Here is a 17,844-nt window from a genome sequence, read left to right as displayed (position 1 = left end):
CCCAGTTCCCTCAGCCTTTCCTCCCAGCAGAGCTGCTCCATCTCTCACTCCCCCAGCCACCCCTTGGCCCGTGCCCCACAATGTCCCTCCAAAGCCCATTTTCCATTTCACACAGCCCAGGCAGACAGAATTCCTCTCCTTTCCCTCCTCCCCAGTGCCAGGGGCTGGTTTTGGACCCAGACAATTTCCCCATGGGCCTGGTCCAAATTCCTGCACCTGGGAACCCCAAATTCAGGGAATGTTGCTTAGACCCAGCTCCAAAGAGGGGTGCTGTGCTCTGGGGCTGCGACAACAGCAGTTGGGCTGGGCCTATCCAGGCTTAGCTGGACGTGGATTTTTTAAAGATTTTTAATCTCCAAACTGTTCTCACAGCCCTGATTTTCCCCTTGTTGATTGTCCTGGTGGATCATCCTTTATCTTTAAGGCACCTGGGAACAGAATCCCTTCATAAACAGAAGATGGGTGTGTCAAATGAACAAATTTGGTCAATCCTGGATCTGATTGGTGCGATAAAAGCAGTGGGGGGGTCCCAAATCTGTCTGTCCCACCTGGAAGAGGTAATCCCCAGGGGGCACGTCGGTGATGTCGATCCACTGGCAGTCGATGTCGTGCCGGTAAACGTCCCAGCAGCCGACTGTGATCCCCTGCTCCCCAAAATTGGCACACTCGTACTGCTTCTGCACATCTAAAGGAGCAGAATTAAGGCAAAAAGTGTTAAATCTGCAGCAGAATTCCCAGAAAATTCCTGGTTGTTCCCCATGGACAGTGGTGAACTCCAGGGGGGGTGTTTTGGGTGAGATTTCAGGAGCTGCCACCTTCCAACGCCAGCAGCTTCTCTGGGAATTCCTCATTGGTAGGGAGCAGAAAATGCAAAATTTGGGGTTCTGGAGCAGCTCAGAGCTGGGATGGAGGGAGCTGAGGGTGCAAAAGAAAATGGGGGAAATGGGGGTTCCCATCCACCCCACTGATCGATTCCATCATCCTTCCAGTGATCCATCGATCCATTCCTCCATCCATCCATCATCCCCCATCCATCCATCCACCCATCCATCCCTCCATCCCTCCATCCATCCATCATCCATCCATCCCTCCATCCATCCATCATCCATCCATCCCTCCATCCATCCATCCATCCATCCATCATCCATCCACCCATCCATCCCTCCATCCCTCCATCCATCCATCATCCATCCATCCCTCCATCCATCCATCATCCATCCATCCCTCCATCCATCCATCCATCCATCCATCATCCATCCACCCATCCATCCCTCCATCCCTCCATCCATCCATCATCCATCCATCCCTCCATCCATCCATCATCCATCCATCCCTCCATCCATCCATCCATCCATCCATCCATCATCCATCCATCCATCCCTCCCTCCATCCATCCATCCATCCATCCATCCATCCCTCCCTCTATCCATCCATCCATCCATCCATCCCTCCATCCATCTGTCATCCATCCATCATCCATCCATCCATCATCCATCCATCCATCCATCCATCCATCCATCCCTGCATCCATCCATCATCCCTCCATCCATCATCCATCCATCCATCCATCTATCCATCATCCATCCCTCCATCCATCCCTCCATCCATCCATCCCTCCATCCATCCCTCCATCCATCCATCCCTCATCCATCCATCCATCCCTCCATCCATCCATCCCTCATCCATCCATCCATCCATCCATCCATCATCCATCCACCCATCCATCCCTCCATCCCTCCATCCATCCATCATCCATCCATCCCTCCATCCATCCATCATCCATCCATCCATCCATCCATCCATCCATCCATCCATCCATCCATCATCCATCCATCCATCCCTCCCTCCATCCATCCATCCATCCATCCATCCATCCATCCCTCCCTCCATCCATCCATCATCCATCCATCCATCATCCATCCATCCATCCATCCATCCATCATCCATCCATCCATCCATCCCTGCATCCATCCATCATCCCTCCATCCATCATCCATCCATCATCCATCCATCCATCCATCCCCCATCCATCCATCCATCCCTCCATCCATCCATCCCTCATCCATCCATCCATCCCTCCATCCATCCATCCCTCATCCATCCATCCATCCATCCATCCATCCATCCCTCCATCCATCCATCCCTCATCCATCCATCCATCCATCCATCCATCCATCCATCCATCCATCCATCCATCCATCCATCCATCCATCCCTCCATCCATCATCCATCCATGACTGGTTCCTGGCCCCTGCCAGGCCCCGTTCATCCCTCAGGGGCCGTCACCTCCTTGGGAAGAGGACGAGATTCCCGGGACAGGGCCCTGGCACAGACCTGCCTCGCACTCGGTGTCCTCCAGGCAGAAGCTGGCCTTGTGTCCCTCGGCCACCTTGGTGCCGTTGAGGTTCAGGAGGTCGTAGTGGGTGAACACCTCCATGCTGTGGTAGTGCCTGTGGGGACACGCAGGGACAATTATCCTCAGGGATCATTAATTTACCCCTGGAATTAACTGCCCTAAACTACCTGGGCTGAAGGGCCAAGTGGAGCTGCAGGAGTGGGACAGCTCCAGCCAGGAAATATTCCCTGGGGATCATCCTGTGTGACTCCATCCCCTCCTGGGATGTGTTTACATGGAATCCCAGCCTGGCTGGGTGGGGAGGAAAATTCCCAGGAAATATTCCCTGGGGATCATCCTGTGTGGCTCCATCACCCCTCCTGCTGGTTCCTGGGTTTATTTACATGGAATCCCAGACTGGTTTATTGGGGAGGAAAATTCCCAGGAAATATTCCCTGGGGATGATCCCGTGTGGCTCCATCTCCTCCTGGGATGTATCTACATGGAATCCCAGCCTGGCTGGGTGGGGAGGGATTTAAGGATCATTTTGCTCCATCCCTGTCCATGGCAGACACCTCCCCCTATCCCAGGTTGCTCCAAGCCCTGTCCGACCTGGCCTGGGACAGTTTTTAAGTCCCTTGCTCCAACTTTTGTGGGATCCCAATGTTCTATAGTGGCAGGAAGGGCAAAAATCCACCCCAAAAAATCCTCCCTTGGAGCAGCCCCATAATTTCCCAGGAATATTCCACACAGAGCTGGCTGTGCCCAGACCTGGCTGCTTTTCCTGATGAACTTTTTAAGCAGCAGAATGTGAATTCATCAGCAAAAACCAGCAGCTGGAGCAGCTTCTTTCACCCGGGAATCACTTCCTGGTTTTAAACTGGGCTTTGTCAGCCCGGCCTGGGAACGTTCCAGCACTGCTGGGCACAGCAAAACCCAGGAGAGAGCCCCGAGTCCGTGTTAGACCCTGATTAGCAAAGCCAGACCCCAGCAGGGCTTGGGTGACCTTGGACTCAGGGGGCGTTGGGTTTTTAAGCCCCACTGCTGGCTCAGCAGAGACTTAAGCTGAGCTTTAGCCCAGCTGGGCTGCACGTGGTCAGGGCTGGGCGCAGCAGTGAGGGTGATGCTGGTGCAGCACCTGGGATGTGAGCCCAGCCTCGGAATCGGGAGCAAATCCAGGCAGGAGGGAACAGGGAGACACCTGGAGGGGGACTGAGACACTCGGTGCCACCCCAACTTTGGGAATGTCTGTCCCAGCTTTGGGAATGTCTGTCCCAGCTGTGGGAATGCCCATCCCAGCTTTGGGAATGGATATCCCAGTTTTGGGAATGCCTATCCCAGATTTAGGAATGCCCATCCCAGCTTTGGGAATGTCTGTCCCAGCTTTGGGAATGCCCAGCCCAGCTTTGGGAATGTCTGTCCCAGATTTAGGAATGCCCATCCCAGCTTTGGGAATGCCCAGCCCAGCTTTGGGAATGCCCAGCCCAGCTTTGGGAATGTCTGTCCCAGATTTAGGAATGCCCATCCCAGCTTTGGGAATGTCTGTCCCAGCTTTGGGAATGCCCATCCCAGCTTTGGGAATGTCTGTCCCAGATTTAGGAATGCCCATCCCAGCTTTGGGAATGGATATCCCAGTTTTGGGAATGCCTATCCCAGCTTTGGGAATGTCTATCCCAGATTTAGGAATGCCTATCCCAGATTTAGGAATGCCCATCCCAGCTTTGGGAATGCCCAGCCCAGCTTTGGGAATGTCTGTCCCAGATTTAGGAATGCCCATCCCAGCTTTGGGAATGTCTGTCCCAGCTTTGGGAATGCCCATCCCAGCTTTGGGAATGCCTATCCCAGCTTTGGGAATGCCCATCCCAGCTTTGGGAATGTCTGTCCCAGCTTTGGGAATGCCCATCCCAGCTTTGGGAATGCCCAGCCCAGCTTTGGGAATGCCCATCCCAGCTTTGGGAATGCCCATCCCAGCCCTGGAGCCTGCCCTGAGACCCAGCTGGGCCCAGCTGCAAAGCTCAGCTCAGAGCGAGGCACAGGCAGGGCCCAATTCAGAACCAGTTGCTAAAGAATTAAAAAAGAAAAAAAAAAGAAAAAAAGAGAAGAAAACCGGGCACAAATCCACTCCTTTGCAGCTGTAAAAACAATCAAGGCTGAAACACTTCCAGTCAGCACCACTGCTCACGGATTTACAGCTGGGGCACGAGCAAAGGGGGAACCGGAGGGAATTCTTCCTGCATTTCCCCTCACTAAAAAACCAACAATCCAGAAATTGCCATCTGCCAGAAGGAGAAATGAAATCATCTTTCACTCCCTGCTTGGGGTCTTTCCCGTTTTTATTCTGCTCCCACATCCAAACAGGAGCTCCCAGGGCAGGAGGCAAAGCCCAGGCCCAAGGCCAAGGCCGGGCTGTTGATTTGAGGCAGATTTGGCTCAAATCAATGAATTTGAGGCGAGTTTGAGCTCCTCGAGCCTGACTCAGACTCTGAGCTATGCCTGAGTCACTCCTGGGCTGTTTACACTCTGCTGCTCACAGACTGGAAAGGCTGAAGAGGGATTGAGTTCATCCCTGTCCATCTAAACTGGTTCCAGTTGGGAGCACAGATGGCTCCTGGCCTCTTGCTCACCCTTTCCCCTCCCACCTCCCTCCCACTGCCTCCAAAGTTGCTCCAAGTTCCCCCTTTTTCAGGGCTACCTGCACATCTCAGCTCTTTGGGAAGATTATGAGGAACACTAAGATTTAAAATTTACCACTCTGGTGTTTCCCCAGTTTTTTAAGTAGCACAGGAGCTGTGCATGGAATTATTTCACCGCTTTTTACCTCAAATTAGGGAAAAATCCACCTTGTACCAGTCCACATTTCACAGCAAAGCACCTGGATGGCCTCCAGCTCCCTTTTCCCCCTCAATTTCCCCAAAACTGTCTTAATTCCTTGAAAAACAGGGCATTTATGGGATGAATTTGGTAAAAAAATAAGAGCAAAACCCCCACCCTGCTGCTGACAGTTTCAGTGGGGTTGAGATGCATAAAAAATGCAGAATTCCAGCATTTTTGGTTCCTTTTCCAGGTGAGAAACTGCTCAGGTAGTCTGTGGTGGGTGAAGAGTTCCCATGTCCTGTCTGTGCAAACTCAGCTCCCAGGTGTCAGAAAATCAGGGATGGTTTGGGTGGGAAGGGACCTGAAATCCCACCCAGAGCCACCCCTGCCATGGCAGGGACACCTCCCTCTGCCCCAGGGGGCTCCAGCCTGGCCTTGGGCACTTAGAGATCCAGGGGCAGCCACAGCTCCTCTGGGAATTCCATCCCAGCCCCTCCCCACCCTCATTCCTTCCCAATATCCCACCCCAATCTCCCCTTTCCCAGTTTGAAGCCATTCCCTGTGTCCTGTCCCTCCATCCTTGTCCCCAGTCCCTCTCCAGCTCTCCTGGAGCCCTTCAGGAGCTCTGAGCTCTCCTGGATCCCTCCCTTCTCCAGGGGAGCATTCCCAGTTCCCTCAGCCTTTCCTCCCAGCAGAGCTGCTCCATCTCTCACTCCCCCCAGCCACCCCTTGCCCCATGCCCCACAGTGTCCCTCCAAAGCCCATTTTCCATTTCACACAGCCCAGGCAGACAGAATTCCTCTCCTTTCCCTCCTCCCCAGTGCCAGGGGCTGGTTTAGGACCCAGACAATTCCCCACATTTCACCCACGGGCACAGACTGAGGCGTGGCCTGAATTCCTACAAAAACCCCACAAGTGGCACCTGGGAATGCCCAGCCCAGCTTTGGGAATGCCCAGCCCAGCTTTGGGAATGCCAATCCCAGCTTTGGGAATGTCTATCCCAGCTTTGGGAATGCCCAGCCCAGCTTTGGGAATGCCCAGCCCAGCTTTGGGAATGTCTATCCCAGCTTTGGGAATGCCCAGCCCAGCTTTGGGAATGCCCATCCCAGCTTTGGGAATGCCCAGCCCAGCCCTGGAGCCTGCCCTGAGCCCCAGCAGGGCCTGGCTGCAAAGCTCAGCTCAGAGCGAGGCACAGACAGCGCCTGACCCCGAACTGCTTAAAAACTGATGGAAGAAATTCCCAAAATCCAGGGAATGCTGTGTACAACCCCAAACTGAGGGGCAAACCAGGACAAAACCGGGACAAGCTGGGGCAAAATTGGTAGAAAACTGGGATAAAACCAGGATAAAACTGGGATAAAATCAGGACAAAACAGGTAGAAAACTGGGACAAAACTGGGATAAAACCAGGATAAAACCAGGACAAAACTGGGACAAAGCTGGGACAAAACCAGGATAAAACCAGGACAAAACTGGGACAAAACTGGGACAAAACTGGGATAAAACTAGGATAAAACTGGGATAAAGCCTGAACAAAACCAGGACAAAACTGGGGCAAAACTGGGACAAAGCAGGGACAAAACCAGGACAAAGCTGGGAAAAAACCAGGACAAAATCAGGTCAAAACCGGGGCAAAACCGGGACAAATCTGGGACAAAACCAGGACAAAGCTGGAACAATACCAGGACAAAATTGGGACTAAACCGGGAAAAAACTGGGACAAAGCAGGGACAAAATCGGGACAAAACTTGGACAAAATGGGAAAAAACTGGGACAAAGCAGGGACTAAACAGGGACAAAGCCGGGACAAATCTGGGACAAGAGTGGGACAAGAGTTGCCCGGGGCAGCAGGAGGGGCTGGGGGTGGCAGGGAGCCCTGGGGGTGGCACCCACCGGTGGCAGTCGTGCCACACCCAGGCGTGGCGGCCGTTCTTGGGCCGGAAGTCGGACTGGCCGTTGTTGTGGATCTGGGAGCTGAAGCGCAGCAGGCGCCGGTAGCCCGAGCTCAGCGAGGTGTTGTGGGCCGAGCTGGCCAGGCAGTTCTCCTCCAGGGCGCACTGCAGCAGGAACATGGGCCTGTCCTCCAGGTAGGCCGTCTGCTCCACCAGCTCCGCGTTCAGCACCAGGTCAGGGGCGGCTGCAGGGAGCAGTGGGCGGTTTAAAGGGAATGAAATCACCCCCAAAGTGTTGCGGCGTGATCTCAAGGTTTACCTCAGAATCCGGGTCCCTCCCCTTAAATCCCATCCCATTCCACCCCCTGCCCATGGGCTGGGACACCTTCCACTATCCCAGGTTTCTCCAAGCTGGCCTTGGACACTTCCAGGAATGGGCCAGCCACTGCTCCTCTGGGAATTCCATCCCAGGACCTCACCACAGCCCCTGGGCAGAATTTATTCCCAGTATTCCATCCAACCCTGCCCTCTGGCAGTAGGAAGCCATTCCCCCTTATCCCATCATTCCAGTTCCTGATGAAGTTCCCTCACCACTCTCAAAAAGAACAATTTCTCCTGAATATCCAAATTAATCCTACTCTTGAGTTTGGGTAGGAAGATCCTGGGGGGAGCCATTGACCATGTGGGAGTACTTGACCTTAAATCCCACGCCATGCCGTGCCGTGCTGTGCTGTCCCGTGCAGTCTTGTCCCATCCCATACCATCCCATGGATCCCATCCCATCCCATCCCATCCCATCCCATCCCATCCCATCCCATCCCATCCCATCCCATCCCATGGATCCCATCCCATGGATCCCATCCCATGGATCCCATCCTATCCCATCCCATCCCATGGATCCCATCCCATCCCACGGATCCCATCCCATCCCATCCCATCCCATCCCATCCCATCCCATCCCATCCCATCCCATCCCATCCCATCCCATCCCATCCCATCCCATCCGATGGATCCCATCCCATCCCATGGATCCCATGGATCCCACCCCACCATGGGCAGGGACACCTTCCACAATCCCAGCTCACTCCGAGCTGCCCTCGGACGCTCCCAGGGATGGGGCAGCCGCAGCCAGAACCTCTCTGGCAGTTAAAGCTCGGCGCTGTTCTGGCGTGCCCAGGTCACCCCGTTCCTCCTGCACACCCCCTGGCCCAGGTGGGATAAATCCCAGGTCACTCACTCTCCGAGCAGGACACGCCGGCCCCGAAGCGTCCCCCTCCCCTGGGGCAGGACACGTGGGCCCCGTCGTGCCGGCAGTGGGACAGGGACATCTCTGTCCCCGAGCACTTGACCCCGCTCATCACCACGTCGTCGGCGCTGACGTCCCCGTGCCAGTACCACGTTTCCTGGGAAAAAAAAAGGCAGGAAAAGGCATTTCGCACATTCCTTGGGGTTTGGTGGCTCTTAGGGGAATATTTACCTGCCCGAAGCGCGGATTCTCCGACCAGGGAAGATCAGGGCAAGACCCCCCATGGTCCAGGAGGATCTTGCCAAAGGGTGCTGGAACAGGGGACTCAGGGAAGCTGAAGTTTTGTCACCAAATTCTTAAAAACCTTGAATCCCATCCAGTCCCACCCCATGCCATGGAGAGGGACACCTCTCACTGTCCCAGGTTGTTTAAACCTGGCTCTGGGCACTTCCAGGGATCCAGAGGCAGCCACAGCTTCTCCGGGAATTTCATCCCAGGATGTCACCACTGTTCCAGGGAAGAATTAATTCCCAATATCCCATCTAACTGTCTCCTCTGGCAGTGGGGAATTCATTCCCAATATCCCATCTAACTCTGCCCTCTGGCAGTGGGGAATTCATTCCCAATATCCCATCTAACTCTGCCCTCTGGCAGTGGGGAATTCATTCCCAATATCCCATCTAACTCTGTCCTCTGGCAGTGGGGCATTCATTCCCAATATCCCATCTAACTCTGCCCTCTGGCAGTGGGGAATTCATTCCCAATATCCCATCTAACTCTGTCCTCTGGCAGTGGGGCATTCATTCCCAATATCCCATCTAACTCTGCCCTCTGGCAGTGGGGAATTCATTCCCAATATCCCATCTAACTCTCTCCTCTGGCAGTGGGGAATTCATTCCCAATATCCCATCAAACTCTGCCCTCTGGCAGTGGGGAATTCATTCCCAATATCCCATCTAACTCTGCCCTCTGGCAGTGGGAAGCCATTCCCCCTTGTCCCATCATTCCAGTTCCTGATGAAAGTTCCTCTCCTCATCCCCCCGTTTTACCAAACTCATGGGAATGACACAACATCAACTCCCAAACCCCAAAACCTGGGGGAAGGGGAGGGGAGAAGGAATCTAAAAAAACCCCTCTGAGATCTGTCCGTGCCCGAGCTGGGAGCAGTTTCCAGGAAGAGAAAGCCCCGGTGTGCCCGGCTCCCGTTGCCCCCGGCTGTTTGGGAAGGCTGGGAGCACACAGGGCTGCCCTGTTCTGCACACTGGGGCTTTATGCTCCTGGAGCTGGGGCAGCATAAGAGCCTTTTCTGTTCCAAATTCCAGCAGCCTCAGCTCAGGGAAAAAATGCCTTTTCCTCGCTGGACTCCCAGGGCTGTGTCAACAGAGCCAGGCAGTCGGAAAGGCCACGCTCAGGGATGGGGAGATCCTCAGCTCCTGGGGCTGGATGGGGGGAAATCAGCTGGAGGAAGCAGTTGGAGCAGGGAATGGCTCCAGCAGCACGTGGGCAGCTCCAGCCTCCTTCCTACTGGAAGTCCAAGCCCTGAGCATCCCCTGAGGACCCGCAGATCCCTCCCTGGCCATGGAGAATGGCTGGGATCTGTCCATGAGCCCAGGGTGGCAGAGGTCATGGAATGGTTTGGATGGCTCATCCCATGGGCAGGGACACTTTCCACCAGCCCAGCTCGCTCCAAGCCCTGTCCAGCCTGGCCTTGGACACTCCCAGGGTGGGGCAGGACTGAGGTGTCGTTCCTGGCCATGCAGAAGCAGGGAGGGTTTGGGGCAGGAGAGGAGCAGGGAATGCCAACAATTCATGGAGCTGCATCCAGGGCTGCACCAGAGCAACTCCAGGAGCAAAATCCCATTTTCTCAGGAGACCTGACCCCAGTTTGAACCTGACATTTCAGGGAGGGACAAGAACCTGCATGCAGCCACCAGCCCAAGGAGGGATTGGTGAATGTCAGGAAACCTGAGCTGTGAGAAAACAACAGAGAACTCAGGGAAGCAGAATGATTATCACCAAATCCTTAAAAGTCTTAAAACTCATCCAGTCCCACCCAGGCAGGGACACTTTCCACTATCCCAGGTTTCTCCAAGCTGGCCTTGCACACTTCCAGGAATGGGCCAGCCACAGCTCCTCTGGGAATTCCATCCCAGGACCTCAGCACAGCCCCAGGGCAGAATTTATTCCCAGTATTCCATCCAACCCTGCCCTCTGGCAGTAGGAAGCCATTGCCCCTTATTCCATCATTCCAGTTACTGATGAAGTTCCCTCATCTTTTATTCTCCACAGCTCCTTCTTCTCCCAATCCCCACCTCCCCGGTGTTGTACAAGGAGATTTTACTCTCAAGGTCTTTCCAGCTCCACTCCTTGTTGCATTGTGATTTCAGGGTTTACCCCAGAACTTTGGATCCCTCCCTGATAATTCCCCCCCAGGGGTGTCAGTCACCTCTCCTTCCCCACCCTGACCCCTCCCAGCACTGTCTGTCAGTCCTGGCATTCCAGAAGGGCATGGAGTAGACAGATTCAAGGCAGATTCAAAGGATGCCCTCTACCCCTGAGGGCACTGGGCCATCCAGGTGTCCTTTGTCCCTTGAGACCTCCCCTCCTGTACCTGGCTGGTGGCTCCCTGCCCCTTCCCTGCCCTCTCCCCGGGGTTAAAAGGAGCAGCACCCACGGGGTCAGGAGTTCTGGTGGAGCTGGGGCTGGGTTCAGAGGCTGTGGGCCAGAACAAAGCTCTGGATCCAAACCCTCCATCAGAACCGACTCCTCTCCTTCCCCATGGCCCTAAAGCTTCTCCACAGAGGGAAACCTGAGGAGCGGCCCCTGCACGGGAGGAAGCTCCATCCCAGCCCCACCAGAGCTCCTGCACGCCTGGACTTGTCCCCACGTGCCCAGCTGCAGCCCCCAGCCAGCCCAAAGTGTCTGTGGGGTGAAACACCACACAGCCATGGCCAAAAGTGTCTGTGGGTGAAACACCACCCAGCCATGGCCAAAAGTGTCTGTGGGATGAAACACCACCCAGCCATGGCCAAAAGTGTCTGTGGGTGAAACACCACCCAGCCATGGCCAAAAGTGTCCGTGGGTGAAACACCACACAGCCATGGCCAAAAGTGTCTGTGGGGTGAAACACCACCCAGCCATGGCCAAAAGTGTCTGTGGGGTGAAACACCACCCAGCCATGGCCAAAAGTGTCCCTGGGGTGAAACACCACCCAGCCATGGCCAAAAGTGTCTGTGGGTGAAACACCACAGTGCTGCTGTTTGGTTCAGCACCAAGGCCAGACAAGCCAAGGCATGTCCCGTCTGCAATATTGGTAAATATTCCAATAACTCTTGAAGCTCCTTTTGGAATGACCCTTCCTCCTCCTCCTCCTCCTCCTCCAGCACCCTCAACCCACCCATCTAGATGTGAGTCCCAGGCAGGGCTGGGTTAGGGTTAGGGTTAGGGTTGGGGTTAGGGTTAGGGTTAGGGTTGGGGTTAGGGTCAGGGTTGAGTTTAGGGTCAGGGTCAGGGGTGGGGCAGGGCTCACCTGGAAGGCGTGGCTGGCGAAGCCCAGCCCCAGCTGCCGGCACACCACCATGGCCTCCACGGTGCCCCAGTTGTGGCTGCAGACCGTGCCCCACCTCAGGGTGCCGTTGCGCTCGGCCAGCACCTCCACCCGGCCCTCGTAGGGGTTGCGGCCCCCGCTCAGGCGAAGCTGCAGGACACAGAACCCCTGAATGCACTGCAAACCTCCGAGGGGAAGGGCAGCAGGTGGGGAAGAAGGTTTTGTTCCCCCACAATCTGGGAATCATGGATGTCCCCCGGTGGAAGTGACCTGGCTGCTGCACAGCAGAAATCCTCCCCTTTAGCACAGAGCTGGAGAAAGCCTGGTGAGGGATTTCCCTCCCATTCTGGCTGGCACAAAGGAGAGCTGTGGGGACTGGCAAACTGTAGGGATTCACAGATTGTGACCTTCTGGCTGGGTCTTTGTGCTGGAATCTGCTTCCAGCCAAGGCCTGACATTCCTGACACAGAGCTGGGACTTTGACACCTTGGCTGTGAATGGAAATCCACGGGGCGGATGAGGAGTCGGGAGGAGATGAAAACATCCCCAGATATTTCATAGGGAAAATGGCTCAGGGCACTCTGGCTGTGCAGCACCACGTTCCACCTTTGTGTGGGATCAGGAGGGGCTCCCCAAGGGGAAGGCACTGGGAAACCATCCAGGGATGGAGCAGCACTGGGAGTCTCCTCTGGGCTGAGCTCAGGGAGTTCAGCTCTTCTCCCACTTTGGCAGGGGATGGTCCAGCCAAGCCCAGCCGTTCAGTGGGCTGGACCAGCTGCAGGGATTCCCTGGGAAAGCTTCCCTTCCCTGCTCCTTCAGACCTTTGGAAGGAGCACTCAGAGGAATCTGTGTCTGGTTCATGCAGTTAGCACAGAATCATGGAATGGTTGCGTTGGAAAAGGTTGAAAATTGGGTTAAAAATCATCCAGTGCCACCTCCTGCCATGGGCAGGGACCTTCCACCATCCCAGGCTGCTTCAAGCCTCTTCCAACCTGGCCTTCCTCATTGTCAGGACTCTGAGACGAGTCCAGAAGAGCTCAAAACCCACAAAAAATGGGACACTCATCCTCATTTCCCCTCCTTTTTTAGGGAAAACCAGAATTAAATACTCACGGTCTGCGTGAAATGATTCCCGCCCAAAATTCCCGCCCAAAATTCCCTCCCACCTGGATCCCCCAGCTGCTCACCTGGTTCTGGAAGCCCATGGCTGGCACATTGCACCTCACAGCAGCATCTTCCTCGTGGTTGCAGCCCTGGGACTCGGTGTTGAACTTGCAGTCCGTGACCGACTTCTCAAAGCCCGTGCAGTCGATCTCGTTCAGGTGGATGGGACCCATTCCTTGGGGACAAAAAAGGGAAAAAAGTCCTTTTGTGTGGTGAGGGAACACCCCAGCAGGTTGTGAACGCCACAGTGACCTCCAGCATTCAAAACTTGGGAAAAAATCTGCTGATTTTTTGCAAAAATGAACCAAAAATCTGTGAAATTATTGTTATAATTTCACTGTTGAAATGTTTCCAGTATTCTCTGCCACTCAAGCATGCAAGAATCCCAGGAAAAACCAAGTTTCCACTGTTTCAGAATTTACAGGGATTCACAAGTTGTGACCTTTTGGCTGGGTCTTTGTGCTGGAATCTGCTTCCAGCCAAGGCCTGACATTCCTGACACGGAGCTGGGACATTGACACGTTGGCTGGGAATGAAACATCCATGAGGAGGAGTGAAAAATAAAACATCCGTGGATGAGTCAGGAAAAGAAATCTGGGGCAGGTCGAGGGAAACAGCAGAGAGCAACTGCAGAGGTGCTGGCAGAGAAAAGGAATAATTTGGGTCTTCCCAGGATGAGCAGCAGGAGCAAATTGGAATTTCCATCAGACAAGCACGGAAGGGAACGATCCTCCTGCAAAACTCAGCTCCTGCTCCCAAAACTGGCTAGAAAGAACAAGGCAGAGATGGGAATGTGCTGGGTTTAATTTCACCCACAGTTTATTGATGGGGTTGGGCAGCTTGGCCAGCCCTGTGTCCATCCCTCACACCCCAGCTGGGCAGGGTGGGAGACATTCCTGGCAATGGGAATCTTGTCCTTTTTTTGCCTCTCTCTCATGAAAATCCTGTTTGTGGTTCCCACCTGGAGCTGGCAGCACTTCCCGGCCATTCTGCAGCCACCAAAGGGCTGAGGGGGAGGAAAGCCTTGACCAGAACTGGAGGGAGAAGCTCCAGGAATGCAGGAGGGAGCCAGGCCAACATTCCCAGCCTGGCAGAGCCATTCCAGGGGGATGACAAGGATGACAAAGGATGACAAAGGACAAGGGCAGGGCCTCTCTGAGCCAGAGAACCCTGGCAGGGCTGCTCTCCGAGCTCCCTGTGCATCCAGAGCCAGAAAAATCCCCTTTTCCAACCCTCTGGCTGCTGGAGGGACATCACCCATCCCAAGGGATGTTCCTGACAGGGAGCACCGAGGGATGAGCAGAAGGGAAAGAAGCAGAAAATGGAAAGGGAAGCGTGTGGGAGGGCAGAGGGAGATTCCAGGCTGTGGGACAGCGCCTTCCACGCTCTCCTCCCTCACGTGGCAGCCCCAGGATGATGAAGCTCTTTCCTGCATCCCCTTAAACACACCAGCAAATTCCAGCCCACCACAAAGAGGGTTTCTGGCAAATCCAGTGGATTTGGTCAAGTTTTAAAACTTACCAGACTCAGGACACCCACGTGTTTTTTCCTTCTCTCCCTTTCTCTAAGCTGAAGGAATTTTCCCCATTCCTTTAGTCTCAATTTTTCCCCATTCCTTTATTCTCAAATTTCCCCTATTCCTTTATTCTCAAATTTTCCCCCATTTCTTTATTCTCAATTTTTCCCTATTCCTTTATTCTCAATTTTTCCCTATTCCTTTATTCTCAAATTTCCCCCATTCCTTTATTCTCAAATTTCCCCCATTCCTTTATTCTCAAATTTCCCCTATTCCTTTATTCTCAAATTTCCCCCCCCATTCCTTTATTCTCAAATTTCCCCTATTCCTTTATTCTCAATTTCCCCCCCCCATTCCTTTATTCTCAATTTTTCCCTATTCTTTTATTCTCAAATTTCCCCCATTCCTTTATTCCCAAATTTCCCCCATTTCTTTATTCTCAATTTTCCCCCCATTCCTTTATTCTCACAACAAAGATTTGGTGTAATATTTTTGTTACTCTCACAACAAGGATTTGGTGTCTTTGTATTTTTTTTTTGTGATTATTCTCACAACAAGGGCTTGGTGTAATTTTTTTTACGTTATTCTCCCAAGGGTTTGGTGTCTTTATTTTTTTGGTTATTCCCTCAAGGTCATGGTGTCTTCTGGGTATTTTTGATTTTTCTTTGGTTATTTTCACAACATGGGTTTGGTTTAAATTTTTAATTTTTTATTCTCAAAACAAGGGTTTGGTGTTTTTTGGTAGTTTTTTTTTTTTTTGATTTCCACCCAGGGAACAGGGTGTGGGAATCACCAGGTGGTTTCAGTTCACCTTTGGCCACTTTTGGGATTTAAACCAACTCCCAAAGGCAGGAAATCCAAACCCAGACCTGGCTGTGAGCTGTCCAAATGCCCTTCTATTTATAACGAGCTAAATTACTGTCCTGCTCTTAAACTGGAGCCTTTGAAGTCTGACTCCAGGACTCCTTTCTTGCCAGGAACCTTCTAGTAATGCATTACATCATGGTGTGGGTCTGGAGAGCTCAACGGGAATTTCAGAGCAGCAGATGAGATAATTAGGAATTAATTACTGGAACAAGGATGAGTTGTTAAGAATTAATTACTGGGATGCTGAGCTTGACCTTCTCCTCGGGAGCAGCTGCCTGAGCAAAAGGTCAAACTCATCATCCCCAGGCTTTTTTCAGGGAATCTTTTTTAGTCCCAGAATTCCAGTCTGGCCCCAAGAGACTTTTTAAGGTTAGGGAAGAAATTCCTGGTCCTCAAATTGAACATCCCAATGAAAATCTGCCCTGCCCTGAATTATGGGATGTTCCTGAGGTTGGGACATTCCTTAATTCAGGGCACCAGAAAGGAATGAGGGATTTGTCTTTGCCAACAAGCTGTGGGTCTGCTGCCAAATCAAACTGGATACTGAGAGATGAAAGAAACAATGGGAGGAACCATAAATTCCATGGGAATTCCTCTGATGGATACAAGGAAAAGACAAAGGGGGGTCTGGATTAGGGGATTTGGGAAGTCTGAACCTCTCCAGTACCTCAGCCAGTGGGAAATGAGAGAGAGAAATTGGGATTAAAAGGAGCCTGCATCCTCCAAAAATCTGAGAGAACCCCTGGCCTCTCCCTTTGTTTGAATGAAGTACCAGGACTCCTCTGTCTCCTTTTTGGACATAAACCTCTGGTGTTTGGGATGAATTTGGTGTTTGGGGATCAATTGGTGTTTGGGGATGAATTTGGTGTTTGGGATGAATTTGGTGTTTGGGATGAATTTGGAGTTTGGGGATGAATTTGGTGTTTGGGGATGAATTTGGAGTTTGGGAGATGAATTTGGTGTGTGGAGATGAATTTGGTGTGTGGAGATGAATTTGGTGTGTGGGGATCAATTTGGTGTTTGGGATGAATTTGGTGTTTGGGATGAATTTGGTGTTTGGGGATGAATTGGGTGTTTGGGATGAATTTGGTGTTTGGGATGAATTTGGTGTTTGGGGATGAATTGGGTGTCAGGAGCTTGGGGATGAATTGGGTGTCAGGAGTTTGGGGATGAATTGGGTGTCAGGAGTTTGGGGATGAATTTGGTGTTTGGGGATGAATTGGGTGTTTGGGGATGAATTGGGTGTCAGGAGTTTGGGGATGAACCGGGTGTCAGGAGCTTGGGGATGAATTGGGTGTTTGGGGATGAATTGGGTGTCAGGAGTTTGGGGATGAATTGGGTGTTTGGGGATGAACTGGGTGTCAGGAGTTTGGGGATGAATTTGGTGTTTGGGGATGAACTGGGTGTCAGGAGTTTGGGGATGAACCCTCCCGAGCCCAGGGCCCCCCGGCGCCATGTGCAGCTCACCTTGGCCCAGCCTGGCTCCCGTGATGGCCTCCCTGGCGCTGCCGAAGCCCAGCTCCCGGCACACCACGCTGGCCGACACCAGGTTCCAGTTGTCGTCGCACACCGTGCCCCACTCGCCGTTCTTCAGCACCTCCACGCGCCCTTCCCCCGTGTTGGCTCCTCCTTTCAGCCTCACCAGGGGCTGCTGCAGGACACAGACACAGAGTGGTGATGCCCTTTGGCTTTTGCCTTTGCTATAAATGCAGAATTCCCAGAATTCCCAGAATTCCCAGAATCTCTGGGCTGGAAGAGACCTCCAAGGTCATCCAGTCCAGCCCAGCCCCAACCCCTCAACCACCCCCGGGCACCCAGTGCCACATCCAGGCTTCGTTAAACACACCCAGGGATGGGGACTCCACCACCCTGGGCAGAACATTCCAGAACTTTATCACTCTTTCCATAAAAAACTTTTTCCTGATATCCAACCTATGATGTTGGAACCCTGGATACTGAGAATTTTAAACTTTCTGTGCTGAAAGGACCCACAAGAGAGCAGTGCATTTGACCTGAGGCTGTGGAGAAGGCTTCCAAAATTAATTAATAACACTGAGATTACAGGTGGGGAGTTAGTTAGAAGTGTGTGATATCACAGGGTGGAAAACAAGAGTTTGGGGTTTTAGAGTACAGTAATAAATGTGGAGCAAATAAAACAAGAGTTTGGGGTTTTAGAGTACAGTAATAAATGTGGAGCAAATAAAACAAGAGTTTGGGGTTTTAGAGTACAGTAATAAATGTGGAGCAGGATGGAGGATCTAGGGCTGAGGCAGGTTGTTCTTCACCTTCTTCACCTTCCTCTTCATGGGTTTGGGTGGTATTTTGTAACTGGACAGAAAAGTCCACAGCGGGGACTTCGAGTGATTGGGTTAAAATGAAAAATAATTTAGGTTAATTACTTATTTAATTAATTAAATAATTAATTTATCCCCAAGTACCAGACTTGGGGATAAATCCAGGATA

At 52.7% G+C, this 17,844-nt stretch overlaps 1 protein-coding gene across 5 annotated transcripts in view; it reads right to left on the bottom strand.

The window, feature by feature from the left end:
* Nucleotides 1–17,844, bottom strand: part of LOXL2 (lysyl oxidase like 2) — a 70,715-nt gene that overhangs the window by 8,271 nt on the left and 44,600 nt on the right. For all 5 annotated transcript variants that reach the window (XM_059870693.1, XM_059870694.1, XM_059870696.1 and 2 more), the window contains 7 exons: nt 16,849–17,032; nt 13,022–13,173; nt 11,817–11,984; nt 8,279–8,444; nt 7,043–7,286; nt 2,335–2,450; nt 549–685 (listed from right to left, as the gene is read on the bottom strand). In XM_059870693.1, the coding sequence (XP_059726676.1) occupies nt 549–685; nt 2,335–2,450; nt 7,043–7,286; nt 8,279–8,444; nt 11,817–11,984; nt 13,022–13,173; nt 16,849–17,032 (1,167 nt within the window). The remainder of the gene's footprint in view (nt 1–548; nt 686–2,334; nt 2,451–7,042; nt 7,287–8,278; nt 8,445–11,816; nt 11,985–13,021; nt 13,174–16,848; nt 17,033–17,844) is intronic.

Source organism: Haemorhous mexicanus, chromosome 30 (genome assembly GCF_027477595.1).
Source record: "Haemorhous mexicanus isolate bHaeMex1 chromosome 30, bHaeMex1.pri, whole genome shotgun sequence".
Taxonomy (NCBI): domain Eukaryota; kingdom Metazoa; phylum Chordata; class Aves; order Passeriformes; family Fringillidae; genus Haemorhous; species Haemorhous mexicanus.
The sequence above is the reverse complement of the archived record's forward strand: the minus strand, read 5'-3'. Positions and strand labels throughout refer to the sequence as shown.